Raw genomic sequence first — 15,330 nt, forward strand, 5'->3', positions numbered from 1 at the left:
TTCTTCTCACGCTTTGGGGCCCCTAGAATGCCAGAGCAGTATAAATACCCCACATGTGACCCCATTTTGGAAAGAAGACACCCCAAGGTATTCAATGAGGGGCATGGCGAGTTCATAGAAATTTTTTTTTTTTTGGCACAAGTTAGCGGAAATTGATATTTTTAATTTTTTTCTCACAAAGTCTCCCGTTCCGCTAACTTGGGACAAAAAATTCAATCTTTCATGGACTCAATATGCCCCTCACGGAATACCTGGGGGTGTCTTCTTTCCGAAATGGGGTCACATGTGGGGTATTTATACTGCCCTGGCATTCTAGGGGCCCTAAAGCGTGAGAAGAAGTCTGGAATATAAATGTCTAAAAAATTTTACGCATTTGGATTCCGTGAGGGGTATGGTGAGTTCATGTGAGATTTTATTTTTTGACACAAGTTAGTGGAATATGAGACTTTGTAAGAAAAAAAAAAAAAAATTCTGCTAACTTGGGCCAAAAAAATATCTGAATGGAGCCTTACAGAGGGGGGGGGGGGGGGGGGGATCAATGACAGGGGGGGTGATCAATGACAGGGGGGTTGATCAATGACAGGGGGGTTGATCAATGACAGGGGGGTGATCAGGGAGTCTATATGGGGTGATCACCACAGTCATTGATCACGCCCCTGTAAGGCTTCATTCAGACGTCCGGATGCGTTTTGCGGATCCGATCCATCTATCAGTGCATCCGTAAAAATCATGCGGACATCTGAATGGAGCTTTACAGGGGGGTAATCAATGACAGGGGGGTGATCAGGGAGTCTATATGGGGTGATCACCACAGTCATTGATCATGCCCCTGTAAGGCTTCATTCAGACGTCCGGATGCGTTTTGCGGATCGGATCCATCTATCAGTGCATCCGTAAAAATCATGCGGACATCTGAATGGAGCTTTACAGGGGGGTGATCAATGACAGGGGGGTGATCAGGGAGTCTATATGGGGTGATCACCACAGTCATTGATCATGCCCCTGTAAGGCTTCATTCAGACGTCCGGATGCGTTTTGCGGATCGGATCCATCTATCAGTGCATCCGTAAAAATCATGCGGACATCTGAATGGAGCTTTACAGGGGGGTGATCAATGACAGGGGGGTGATCAGGGAGTCTATATGGGGTGATCACCACAGTCATTGATCATGCCCCTGTAAGGCTTCATTCAGACGTCCGGATGCGTTTTGCGGATCGGATCCATCTATCAGTGCATCCGTAAAAATCATGCGGACATCTGAATGGAGCTTTACAGGGGGGTGATCAGGGAGTCTATATGGGGTGATCACCACAGTCATTGATCATGCCCCTGTAAGGCTTCATTCAGACGTCCGGATGCGTTTTGAGGATCCGATCCATCTATCAGTGCATCCGTAAAAATCATGCGGACATCTGAATGGAGCTTTACAGGGGGGTGATCAGGGAGTCTATATGGGGTGATCACCACAGTCATTGATCATGCCCCTGTAAGGCTTCATTCAGACGTCCGGATGCGTTTTGCGGATCGGATCCATCTATCAGTGCATCCGTAAAAATCATGAGGACATCTGAATGGAGCTTTACAGGGGGGTGATCAGGGAGTCTATATGGGGTGATCACCACAGTCATTGATCATGCCCCTGTAAGGCTTCATTCAGACGTCCGGATGCGTTTTGAGGATCGGATCCATCTATCAGTGCATCCGTAAAAATCATGCGGACGTCTGAATGGAGCTTTACAGGGGGTTGATCAATGACAGGGGTGTAATCAATGACAGGGGGGGTGATCAGGGAGTCTATATGGGGTGATAACCACAGTCATTGATCACGCCCCTGTAAGGCTTCATTCAGACGTCCGGATGCGTTTTGCGGATCTGATCCATCTATCAGTGGATCCGTAAAAATCATGCGGACATCTGAATGGAGCTTTACAGGGGGGTAATCAATGACAGGGGGGTGATCAGGGAGTCTATATGGGGTGATTAGGGGTGATCAGGGGCTAATAAGGGGTTAATAAGTGACGGGGGGGGGGTGTAGTGTAGTGTAGTGGTGCTTGGTGGGACTTTACTGAGCTACCTGTGTCCTCTGGTGGTCGATCCAAACAAATGGGACCACCAGAGGACCAGGTAGCAGGTATATTAGACGCTGTTATCAAAACAGCGTCTAATATACCTGTTAGGGGTTAAAAAAAACACATCTCCAGCCTGCCAGCGAACGATCGCCGCTGGCAGGCTGGAGATCAACTCTCTTACCTTCCGTTCCTGTGAGCGCGCGCGCCTGTGTGCGCGCGTTCACAGGAAATCTCGCCCATCGCGAGATGACGCATATATGCGTGACTCTGTGCAGGGCTGCCACCTCCGGAACGCGATCCTGCGTTAGGCGGTCCGGAGGTGGTTAATGTGCGTCACTGCAAGACCCATAAAATTTCAGTTTTTTCCAGCCAATAGAGCTGTGTGTAGGCTCACCTTTCCTAGACAAGTTGTATTTTTAATTGGTGCCATTTCATTAGTACAACTTTCTAATTATTTTTATTGCCTTTTTGAGAGATGGAATGAATCATTTTTAATTATTTTTTAAGTTTACCATACAAAGATAATGTGATCATTTTATTGTATGGCTTAAAACACATAAGGGGATACCAATTATGTATAGTGGGGTTTATTTGGGGGGGAGGGGGGGAGTAGTGAAAAACAGCAGAACAGCAGTCTTTGACATTACCTCATTTCTTTTCCCTACTCTTTTTTTCTTTGCTTTGCTAAGTGCCAGAAGGGAACATGCAGTTTTTCTGATTGCCCTTATAGTAATGCCCTGCATTTCTGACAATATAGTATGTTGTTAAGCATTAACAACCTGTCCCCAGTCGTGCAGATACAACATGCTATAACGCCCCCCCCTCCCTTCTTGATCCTTCTTTCACCTCCTTCATGGCCCTTTATTTTTTTGCAGCACACTGGAGTGTAACTGTTATGCTGACATCTAGTGATCAATGTGAAAACTGCATTTCAGTATTCTTTTATAGTACTTATTTTACTCACACAGCACTGACATAATCTGCAGCGCTTTACAGAATATGCCTAAAATATTACCTTATTCTCTTTTACTATTAAAAATACTGAAACATACCTTTTTTTGTAATCAGTCTTTTCCTCTGATTTTTTGTTATTTTATTATAAAGCTGGTGCTAATCACCTCTCGCACCACTTAGCTTCCAGCGAAATAGAACTGTACAGGTAAATCTGACTTGTCCTATACACTGCCCCTTGGCGAGAACCTACAAAGCTACATAAACAGTTTTTCAATGGGTCTACACAAATCAGTACTATCTGACCAATCTAAAGTACAATAGTAACAACAATGTACATTTTCCATTGCTTAATTTTAAGATATCATACTTGCCTTTTGCAAATGTGTAATAGTATACGTCTAAGCAAATGGGTATTCTTCTCAAATAAGAGAACTTTTGGAGAAGTTTCACTTTATACTTGTGTTTTGTGTATTGTCTTCCTACCACAGCATGTCTTGATAAAGAAGATAGATACTGTTATATGCAGATAAAAAAAAAATACTTTTCATACTTCCATGTTATTTTCGTTTTTTATTATTATCATCATCATTTGTTGTTTTCAATCTGACATTTCTTCTTTGGCAAAATTCCCTTGCACCCATTTTTGGCATCAGCAGAATGTGAATACACACACATTTAAGAGTAGAAATACACAGAACAAAGGCTTTGCACAAACACAATGACCTCTTGCCTGTCCGAGAAAAACTGCAGTCAACAAAAACATTTATTGATTTGTAATAAGGATCTTTGGTGCCAGAATGGCCGACTCACAGGTATAGTAGAAGAATAATACACAAGACGGAACCGTAGTTTCAAAATATACATAGCAAATGGTCATAAATGAATAGGAAAATAAACCGTCTCAAAGCAAGACAAGTAAGTGATCATCGTGGGCAGGGTGCATCAAGACTACCAGCTAGAGCATTTGGCAGAAGTAGATTTCAAAAAGCCCCAAGTTTTTTTAGGGTCTAATTCACACTTTTTATTTTTCATAGCAGCATGTTTTTCTTAGAGCATGTGTAACGATGGAGAGTGAGGCAGACATATTTTTCACAATATGATGTTTACTACATAATACACACACTGGGGCCTTTCTTTTAATGCATTAAGAAACCCAACATGGCCCACTTTGGATGCACATTATTAGCATAATCAAAATCTACTTGACAGTTCCCACAAATATCAGTGTGCACTAGTGTATTATATAATCCATACTTTATTTTAAAAGGGTTGTCTCACTATTAAATATTATATTCATTACAGAGATGATAAGAGTGGAAAATATTTGGCCGTTACATGCTGTTGAAAAGAAAAATGATCCAGTGAGGAGTTATGACATTTTACCAAATGCAACCTATTATTGTAAATGTGACAGGTCCACCAGACAACTTAATATTTGTACTGATGACCTATCCAGTATCCGTGGGGGTCTGACACCTGGGACCCCTACCGATCTGCTATTTGAGAAGGCACCAGCTCTTGCAGTAGCACTGCGGCCTTCTCTCCGCTTTCCCTAGGCCATTTGAGGTCACAGACATTGGTCACATGGCCTAGGGGCAAATCAACACCCTTGAAGTGAATGGGGCTGAGCTGCAATACCAAACACAGCCACTATCGAATGGACGGCGCCTTCTCAAACAGCTGTTCAGTGGGGGTCCCGGGTGTCGAACCCCCACAGATCAGATACTGGATAGGTCATCAGTAAAAATATCTCGGAAAACCCTTTTAAAAACTACTGAACCACAGTGGAACCTACCAGAGTAGATGGTTCTGAGAAGAGTAGACTGATCCTGGGGCGTTTCTTCCTGTATAAGAAAATACCCACAGCGCCGGCGGTGTCAGATACAGTTCCAGATAGTCTTGGGAGCAAGCCCTGGCCAGCAGCACGCTTCCCTTACTCCAAGCTCGTGCTCTGTAAAGTGACGTTACCAGCTAAGCACTAGCTACAGATGATCAAAAAGTAATCCAACGTGTTTCAGAAAATACTGTAGTTTTCCGTCATCAGGGAGCTATGAAATTTACTTACATAGTATGATATCACCTAGTGGTCAGAGTAAATAGCAGTGTGCGCATCCATTTACTATGCCGAGTGCTACTGGTCAGACATGCTCAGTCACTCTCTCCACCGCCAGGTCTCTGCATAGTGATCCGCTGTTCACTGCAGAGCAGCTAATAGAAATTGCCCAGTGTCCCTACAGAGAAACTTATAAAAATGTCTCTCTTCCCTGCAAAAAGATGATTTTATTAGCCAATAGGCAGCAAACAGAGGATCAGAGACCTGGCTATGCTGGAAGGTGACGGAGGTTGCCTGACCACTCATTAGATGACTATGCACTTTTCTACACTCTTACCAGCAAGCAGCGCTATACCATATAAATAAATACCATAACTCTTCACTGGATTATTTTAACAACATGCAAATGGGAAATATGCTTCATTTTTTAATGATCTATACAATGAATATGAACGTGTTATGGTGGGACAAGACCTTTATGTCTAGCCTTGTGCATTCAAGTTGTACAAAGTTATTCTATGCTGGTAGGAGAAAGTAAATAATTGGGGAGAAATCTGCCCCCACCTTGTTTTGGGATTTGCCAGAAATAATTTCAAATATCTACATTACATTTGAACAGACGGCCACTCAAGTGACCTAAAAGTGAAATGGGCCAGGTGCTTTAGTCAACAATAAAATGCATGAAGAGAGGGCCAAAAATGTCACTTAAAGGGGATGTCCAGAACTGAAATATTGATGACCTATCCTTAGGAGTCTGACCCCCACCGATCTGACACTGATATACTATCCTGGGGACAAGTCATAATCAATATTTCAGTCCCAGACAACCCATTTTTAATCGGTTTTCCCACTTTAGTAAGTTATGACACATGAATAAGTTATGGCATATAGTAGAGTAAATGCTCCACCTGCTGCACATCCATGGAAACCAAAAATGAAGAGAACATAACCCATACAGCTTCTTCTCTGAATAGCTTTCTTTCCAACCCTTGCTGTGCTTAAAATTGCAACACAGCCTAATTCCAGGATTCAAGTGAATTGTGGATGCTACACAGCACTGGGTGTACAGTGGTACTGTGCTTTAGGGGCCTTGCACACGACCGTATGCCCTCCGAGACATGCGGTCCGTGAGCTGGCCATATGTTCCCGAGCGGCATTGATAGTGTACACAGCATCATAGATTACAATGATCCTGTGCATGTCAGGCCGCCCGTGGTGCTATTGTCCTGCACTCATAAAGATCATATGGGTGCAGGACAATAGTCCCGTGGGCTGCCCGACGTGGCCAGTATCACAGTAACTTATGATGCCGCTCACGGACCGTATGTCTCGGAGGGCATACAGTCGTGTGCAAGAACCCTTATTAGCATAGTGGCCCATTTTGGCAGCAACTGATGGGGGCCCTGAGGTTGTACCACCATGATCAGTTATGACATATAATATTGCTATGCACAACTTACTATAGAGGGAAACACAAATGGATATACCACTATGCTGAGAGAAGTAAAACTGTATATACAACCCTATCTTCCCTCTCTCCATTTCTGCTAAACACAAAATAACATGTAAAAATTATTATTATAGAAATTGTACTTCCTATGTTTGCCTGGACTATACTCCTATTCTGTCAAGCACCAGAAATCAAATAAATCATACAAAGAACAGACCGATTAAGAACCTTTTAGCATAAAGGAAAAAATAAAATAAAAAAAAGAATAAAAAAATAAATAACTCAACTGTATAAATCTTTCAATGCACTTAAAAATGCAACTTATTCGATGGAAAAGGATGAATACAACTGGAGTTTTTGTTTGGCCTGTTGATTGATTAGTCAAAAACTATGACATATGATAAGGAAGTGAAGAATAATAAGAAAGGAAATTAAAAAATTATAAAAGTTATTACAACAAAGTAATACAACCAAGAGAAACGTTACCAGGTCTTCAACCATATTATGTTAGCATTTCCCTGCTCCTAAAAGACAGGGACCTTGTCTAGTCTGTTAATATAATAATAATGGATTCCAAAGAGCTGCCTTTGATAAATGTTTATAATGGCAGTTTTTCTTTTTTTAATCCTTGGTGCAGTCTTCTTCTTGGACAATAAAATGTAGACATTCAGGAGGTAGAGAGGATGCAGAGAGGAGCTATACACTCAAAATCAATAAAACGCCTAGGGTTTTCATGGAAATGGTTTATCGAGAGTGTGTTGTAGAGTGCCTCTTGCTACTGCTAAAGGCCTATTTAGTGCTTTTATCAAAAACAACCAGGCTAAACATAATGGCTTAGTTCCACAGACCAACAGTATGTATGTATATATATATATATATATATATATATCTATCACAGGGGAAGCCATTTCTGGAAGTGCCTTGGCAATATGCAGAAGAAACTCACAAGGAGAAAAGTGTATCAAGCTGTCTCCATGTAGTGTAGAAGATTCAAGCAACTTAAGAAGCACCCAAGTGCTAGATACTGTTATTGACCAGTTGAGTAGGGCCAATTAAAACTGCTTCCAGAAAGAAGCATGTCTCGAATAAGTGTCTCTATGGGAGTTTTGCCAACAAGCCTCATAAAAAACAGCTGGGAAATGAGGGAGGCAGGTACAGCTCTGAGGGCAGGCAAGCGCAGAAGCAGCCTTCCAAATCGTTGAGGTTGAGAAGGGTACTGAGCACGGACATACTCTGTGAGAGCAACTTGGGCTTTTTCCTGTAAACTCTCCACATGAGCTGGATCTGTAAGACCACAGGCATCTAAAGTAAAAGGAAAAAAAGGTAAAGAAATGATCATTTATAAAAAACTAAATCATTAAATTAAGCAAGAGAAAATGCACTAAAACAAAACGAACTGTATTGGAAGCAATAACTCTGGTATTAATAGGAACTACATTACCAGAAGTGAAGAGAGCGATGGCTTTCAGACAGGCATACTCCGCAGAATCCACTTGGAGACGATTTAGCTTTTCTACCTGGTCCTGAAAAACACGTATCTGGTCCATAAAGGAGACCACCCTTTCAGCAGACATTGGAGAAGCATGGAAACCAGCAGCAGCCAGCAGTGGAGCCATGTGTAGTGGAAGGGCTGACTGTGCTGCATTTAGGACAAACAGTTCGCTCCAACTTAATCTCAGCAGGGAAACTTGATCTGCCATGGTAAGCTCTGGAAAGTAGGGGATGTTCCGGGACCACTCCACTGTGCTAAAAAGTAGTCTGGCAGCCAGCTCACAGATGTTGTCAATGCCCATAACACTGCCCTGCTGAGCATACTGTGAACCATAACGTGATGCTGGGTAAGGCTCTGCTCGAAGAAGCTGAGAGATAAGTTCAGAAACTGGCTGTCCATTAAAATATTCAGCTCCCCCAGGTGCTGTAGTGGGGCTTGCACTGGAGTGAGAAGGAGGAATCCGTCCACGCTGGACAGCTAGAAACAAAATAAAGGGTAAGTGGAGAAATTCAGTCAATCTGTAAAACAATCGATTTTCTTGTTTCATTTCAGGTAAAATGAAGGTTTAGCTTTAGAGCCACACTATAGTTTAATACAGTCATGTTCCCTATGGCTGCCCTGTTAAGGGCTCTTTCACACTTGCGTTCTTGTCTTCCGGCATAGAGTTCCGTCGTCGGGGCTCTATGCCGGAAGAATCCTGATCAGGATTATCCTAATGCATTCTGAATGGAGAGAAATCCGTTCAGGATGCATCAGGATGTCTTCAGTTCCGGAACGGAACGTTTTTTGGCCGGAGAAAATACCGCAGCATGCTGCGCTTTTTGCTCCGGCCAAAAATCCGGAACACTTGCCGCAAGGCCGGATCCGGAATTAATGCCTATTAAAAGGCATTGATCCGGATCCGGCCTTAAGCTAAACGTCGTTTCGGCGCATTGCCGCATCCGACATTTAGCTTTTTCAGAGTGGTTACCATGGCTGCCGGGACGCTAAAGTCCTGGCAGCCATGGTAAAGTGTAGTGGGGAGCGGGGAGCAGTGTACTTACCGTCCGTGCGGCTCCCCGGGCGCTCCAGAGTGACGTCAGGGCGCCCCAAGCTCATGGATCATGTGATCACATGGATCACGTCATCCATGCGCATGGGGCGCTCTGACGTCATTCTGGAGCGCCCCGGGAGCCGCACGGACTGTAAGTATACCGCTCCCCCGCTCCCCACTACTACTATGGCAACCAGGACCTTAATAGCGTCCTGGGTGCCATAGTAACACTGAACGCATTTGGAAGACGGTTCCGTCTTCAAATGCTTTCAGTACACTTGCGTTTTTCCGGATCCGGAGTGTAATTCCGGCAAGTGGAGTACACGCCGGATCCGGACAACGCAAGTGTGAAAGAGGCCTAACTTACCCCAAATGCTTCCTCTCCAAACAGAATAAAATGATATAATTATTATATATATAGCAGGTTGATGTACAGTTTTATGGGAAAAGAGTCAGTAAAACTTGCAATTTATTCAAATAATTCTCTTCTCTGTCTGGGCGCAACAGCCAAGTGGGCGTCCTATCAGTGATTGGCTGCTATCTAAGTACGCACACTTTTCCAGGGAAGGCTGTCAATCACTTGGCTAGTGAACCCAGAAAAAGCAGAGATTTTCCTGAATCTTTTATTTAAGGGTGCATTTTTTCAATGTAGGTGTATGAGAACTTGTGTTCCCAACTGCACTATTTTACTTCCCTATTACTTACTGATTAGTTCGCATAGACTTTTTTGTGTGTGGGGGTGAAGGGGGTAAAAAATAAATAAATAAAAAAAGCACTGTTTAACGTTTTATACTTAGTGCCATTCCCCAACCATAAATAGCATGTTAACCTTTTTCTATGAGTCAGTACAATTATTGCAATACCAAATCTATGTAGTTGTTTTTGCATGATAAACTTTAGAGAGAGAAAAAAAATAATGTTTTTCCGTATCGTCATATTTGGAGAGCCATAACTAGTTTGTTATTCAGTCGACGGAGCTGCGTGAGGGTTTTTGGTGGGACAAGCTGTAGTTTTACGGAATTTACCAGGGTGGATAAATAGCTTAATATAATATAAAGGGCTTTGACGGCAAAGCTAGAACCGTTATTTTGAAGGTGTTTTCCAGGATTTCGATATTGATGGCCTATTCTTGGGAAACCGACTATTAGCACCCCAGGCGTTCAGCTGTTTGAAGAGGTGGAGTTGTCCAACTGGACAACTATACAACACAGGACAAGGGGTTAATGACAGCAAGCAGAAAACCAGAAAAATTACACACAAAAAAAAACTAACTAAAAACAGCACAACTTTGCATAGTTCAATAAATAAACTTTATTTGCTGAAAGTGGAATATTCCTATCAAGTAGCTTTATGGACAAATACTGAGTTAAAATATGCCAATGAGGTTGGAAAGCAGTGGTTCACTGAAAACGACTTTCTAGTATTAATGGCATTATTTAAAAGGGGTAAAACACCCTTTGTTGTATCGCTCTACAAAGCAGAAAGAAACTCAAAAAACTTTGCATCAGTCTTTTCCCTGATCCTGATCTAAATGAACAAGCCTATGTTGCATTAATGTTTTGCCACACATCAATGACACCAAACACTAGCCCTCATTAACAGGCCACAGGCAGAAACGTTCCCATTGTGAGAGGATTATTAGCAATGAATAAGACTGGCAGAAGGGTTCTGATGGAGGAAAAGGATTACAGAGTAACAAACAACTGAGCAAGTTGAAATCTGTGAGCAGTGATGGTAAAGTTAAAAGGACACTTCTGTCAAAAAGGTGTATCATTTCTGAACACAATATTCATAGGAAACAGTTTTTTAGAACCTTTGGCTACTTTTCAGCAGAACAATACACTGAAAATTATATGCAAAATGTTTTCCTTCTGTAGCACCGAGATAAACCTCTCATTCTGCTGTGAAAGATTATCTGATAGTATAATAGTAGACTGTAGAATGTGGATAACAGCATGACAGCTCTATTCTCTTGATAAGCCTAGCTAAAGATGCCAACAGAAGAGCATTGCACATATCAGTGTAATGCTCTAATTGAAGCTACTCATCTCGCTTCCCTCTCTGGTGGGAGTGAATGGTCTGATTGACAAAGTCAAGTGAGACTATCTGCCGTGCTAACAGTCCAAACAAAGAAGGAAGCTGAAGAGCCAGGACAGGATGTAAAATACAGTGGTCAGATTTACTAATGTGCCTGTGCCAAAAATCTAAAAATGGCACATCTAGGGTTTCTGCACTTTTTCCCCCAACATGCTTGACAAGTGGACGAGGGCCTAGTAGGAAAGGGGAAGCCTGAGATGTGCCATAATTTTGCCACAATTCTAGGGTACAAATTGGCCTTAAAATAAGCCGACCATTAGTTGGTATATAGCTGTGATGGCTACTCTCCGGCACTCCAGCTGTGGTAAAACTACAACTCCCAAGATGCATACTTGCTTGGCTGTTCTCAGAACTCCATAGAAATGAATGGAGCATGCTGGGAGTTGTAGTTTCACCAAAGCTGGAGTTCCGGAGGTTAGTCATTAGTGGTATAGAGTAAGAGAAAAGTGTCTATCCTTACACCAGATTTATCATCCTGCCTGAGCCCCTGTGATAAATTACAAGTATGGCATCCTCATTCACTTCTATGGGACGGCTCTGTAGTATTCACTTGAACAGACGGAGCCGTCCCAAAGAAGTGAATGGTGATGCCATACTTGTAATTAACCTGCTCACTGCTGCAATTGCAGCGTTGAGCAGGTAAACAGAACAGAGATGGCAGTGTTTGTACGAGTGCTGCCTTCTCTTCACACAACTGATCGGCAGGGGTGCTGGATATCAGGCCCCCGCCGATCTGAAATTGATGACCTGAGGATAGGTCATCAATAGTGAAAAAGCAGACAACTCCTTTAAGGACCAGTAACATTTCTCATCTGTGTTCTGGCAGTCACAACTTTTTTATTTCTTCTTCAATGTTGCAATAGCAGACCTTGGATTTTATAGGACGTGTTGTTTTTATTTGGAACCATTTTTGGGAACATACAGTTAAATGACTATTTTTTAGGAGGGAAGATAAAAGATACCAATTTTAACATTTTGCAGGATTATTTTTTATGCCAATCACTGTGTGGTCAGTATGATTACAATGATGCCAAATTTATACAGTTTTTATTAGGGCTGCAAGATATGGGAATTTTGTGCGATTGCGATTAGGACCCTAAAAATTGCGATAACGATATGCGATGCGATATTTTAAGGGAATTGTGATAGAGGTCTATTTGCTTGGATTTTCCCATATGAGCCGCTGACGCGGCTGGGTATGACATAGTTATGGGGGATCCGTGGATGATGCACTGTTATGGGGGACCCGTGGATGATGCACGGTTATGGGGGACCCGTGGATGATGCACGGTTATGGGGGATCCGTGGATGATGCACGGTTATGGGGGATCCGTGGATGATGCACGGTTATGGGGGATCCGTGGATGATGCACGGTTATGGGGGATCCGTGGATGATGCACGGTTATGGGGGATCCGTGGATGATGCGCTGTTATGCGGGAGGATCCGTGGATGGCGCTGTTATGCGGGAGGATCCGTGGATGGCGCTGTTATGCGGGAGGATCCGTGGATGGCGCTGTTATGCGGGAGGATCCGTGGATGGCGCTGTTATGCGGGAGGATCCGTGGATGGCGCGGTTATGCGGGAGGATCCGTGGATGGCGCTGTTATGCGGGAGGATCCGTGGATGGCGCTGTTATGCGGGAGGATCCGTGGATGGCGCTGTTATGCGGGAGGATCCGTGGATGGCGCTGTTATGCGGGAGGATCCGTGGATGGCGCTGTTATGCGGGAGGATCCGTGGAGGGCGCTGTTATGCGGGAGGATCCGTGGAGGGCGCTGTTATGCGGGAGGATCCGTGGAGGGCGCTGTTATGCGGGAGGATCCGTGGAGGACGCTGTTATGCGGGAGGATCCGTGGAGGACGCTGTTATGCGGGGGGATCCGTGGAGGACGCTGTTATGCGGGGGGATCCGTGGAGGACGCTGTTATGCGGGGGGATCCGTGGAGGACACTGTTATGGGGGACCTGTGGAGGACACTGTTATGGGGGACCTGTGGAGGACACTGTTATGGGGGACCTGTGGAGGACACTGTTATGGGGGACCTGTGGAGGACACTGTTATGGGGGACCTGTGGAGGACACTGTTATGGGGTGGATCTGTGCTATGACACATAGGGCCATGAGGGGGCCAGCATAAGACACACATATAGCATCTTATGCTGGTCCCCCTCATGGCCCTATGTGTCCCCTCATGTGTCCTAAACTGCGCACATAACTCTCCTATTGATAAAATGGCCAGCCTCTGTACTCACTTTCACTATGAATGCACGGTAGCGAGCGGGCCGGCCGGCGCGTGACTGACGTCACTGTCACGCTCCTCCCACTTAATTCAGGAAGCAGGAGCATGACTAAGTGCCGGCCGGCTTGCTCGCTCGCTGCATTCCATTCATCGTGAAAGTGAGTACAGAGGCTGGCCATTTTATCAATAGGAGAGAGGCCATTTTATCAATAGGGGCCCCTTCATATATAATCGCGGCATTTTCGGGTCAGCCAAATCGCCATATCGCATTATTATGCGATTATTTTTTCAATATATCGTGCAGCCCTAGTTTTTATTATGTTCTACTACATGCACAATAAAACAACTTGTTTTTACTAAATAATTTATTTTTGTGTAAATGCATTACAAGACCCAGAACATTTTTATTTTTCTAACCGACACAATGTATTAGATTCCTCTCTAGTGATGATCATTATCGCCATTACTGTAGCGTGTAATGGATATCACTAGAGAAGTTAGATAGAATATGGACAGGAGAAGCAGTGTAAAACATAAGCTTCATTAAAGTTTGTGTGTGCATGGGGGGAGAGAAGAGTGTTTGGTTTGACTTATTTGATGCTGTGATCCAGACACTGGTAAACAACTGGGTCATAGCTTCAATACATAACCTAATTTGGTGCAGATGGGAAAGCACAAATCTTCTCACTCCTTTCCTGGAAAAAAAAAAGACCCCCCCATATATGACAGACAGCAAGTATTCTTTCTGATTTAATGGAGGAGAGGGGAGATATGTAGTATGCACACCCAGGGGTTAGGAGAGGTTTTTTTTTTCACTCTTCCCTGTAGGTTCCCTAACGATCTCCCTCTCCTCCTCCATGCTGGCTAAGATCATAGCCAGCTTGGGGGTGGGGGTGGGTGCTTTAATCCTTCATATATCAGGCTAGTCTTGTTTGAAAGCTGTCAATCTAAGTTTTAAAATAAGACCAGGATCATAGCATTATATCTTGTATGTCGGGAGAGATACCCTTTAGAAATCGGGTCGGGAGTGATAGCAGCTGTAACTTGCTGAGATTGCCAGCTTTCAAACAAAACCAGGCCCATACGTGTAGCTAGTACACAGCCAGACATATGAAGGGTTCAACCAGCCCTCTACTCTTCAACCTGATGATTGGGCTGAACTATTCTTTTCTCAAAGCCCAAGACGAGCTCGGGCAAAACCGCTAGGGCCCTTGCAGAAGAGCGTTGGTCACGCTGCGAGTCCGCAGTGCAGCTCCCGGCCTGAACTCCCAGCACTGACGGGGTCATATAGCATTATATTGATTTATGATGCTATGTAACCCTTACAGTTCTGGAATGTATTGTACAACACTGGCATGATGCTGTCAGTTATATACAATACATTCCAGAACTGTAAGGGTTCAATATAATGCTATGTGACCCCCGGCAGCGCGACCAACGCTAGTCTGCAAGGGCCCTTAGGGTTAAATTTAACCCCTTCACAACCACAATGGGGGAGGTTTACTAAACAAAATGCACCTGAATTATACCTTAATTACACCTGCCCTGTGTATCTAGTCATGTCCTATTTGTATGTGTTCCATGCAGCTAGTTTGCAAATAAGAGTGCCTCAGGACACATCTTCTAATTGTAGGCTCACTAAAGATCAGCTGAATGCCAAAAGTGCATCAGCTTATACAGAGAGTGATTAGCTGATATAGCCGGGTTACTCTGTGGGCAGTCACACACCCCCTGCCAGGAAATCTAGCATTATATTCACCCAACTAGGCAACAATGCAATATCAGGATGTGCTGCATCCTTAAAGAGAACCTGTCACCACAAAATGAAATGCAATCTGCAGGCAGCGTGTTATAGAGCAGAAGGAGCTGAGCAGACAGATTTATGAGAAGATTCAGTAAAAAAAAAATAATCGGTAAGCCTCTGCCCTTTCTGAACTCCCCGC

General features: G+C 43.8%; 1 protein-coding gene across 1 annotated transcript in view; it reads right to left on the bottom strand.

The window, feature by feature from the left end:
* Nucleotides 1–4,687: 4,687 nt before the first annotated feature.
* The window catches only part of NR2F6 (nuclear receptor subfamily 2 group F member 6), a 64,770-nt gene continuing 54,127 nt past the window's right edge, over nt 4,688–15,330 (bottom strand). Inside the window, exons 3-4 of the mRNA XM_040417474.1 lie at nt 7,969–8,496; nt 4,688–7,829 (exon numbers count right to left, since the gene is read on the bottom strand). Of these exons, the coding sequence (XP_040273408.1) occupies nt 7,555–7,829; nt 7,969–8,496 (803 nt within the window). The 3' untranslated portion in view covers nt 4,688–7,554. The remainder of the gene's footprint in view (nt 7,830–7,968; nt 8,497–15,330) is intronic.

Source organism: Bufo bufo, chromosome 2 (genome assembly GCF_905171765.1).
Source record: "Bufo bufo chromosome 2, aBufBuf1.1, whole genome shotgun sequence".
Taxonomy (NCBI): Eukaryota; Metazoa; Chordata; class Amphibia; order Anura; family Bufonidae; genus Bufo; species Bufo bufo.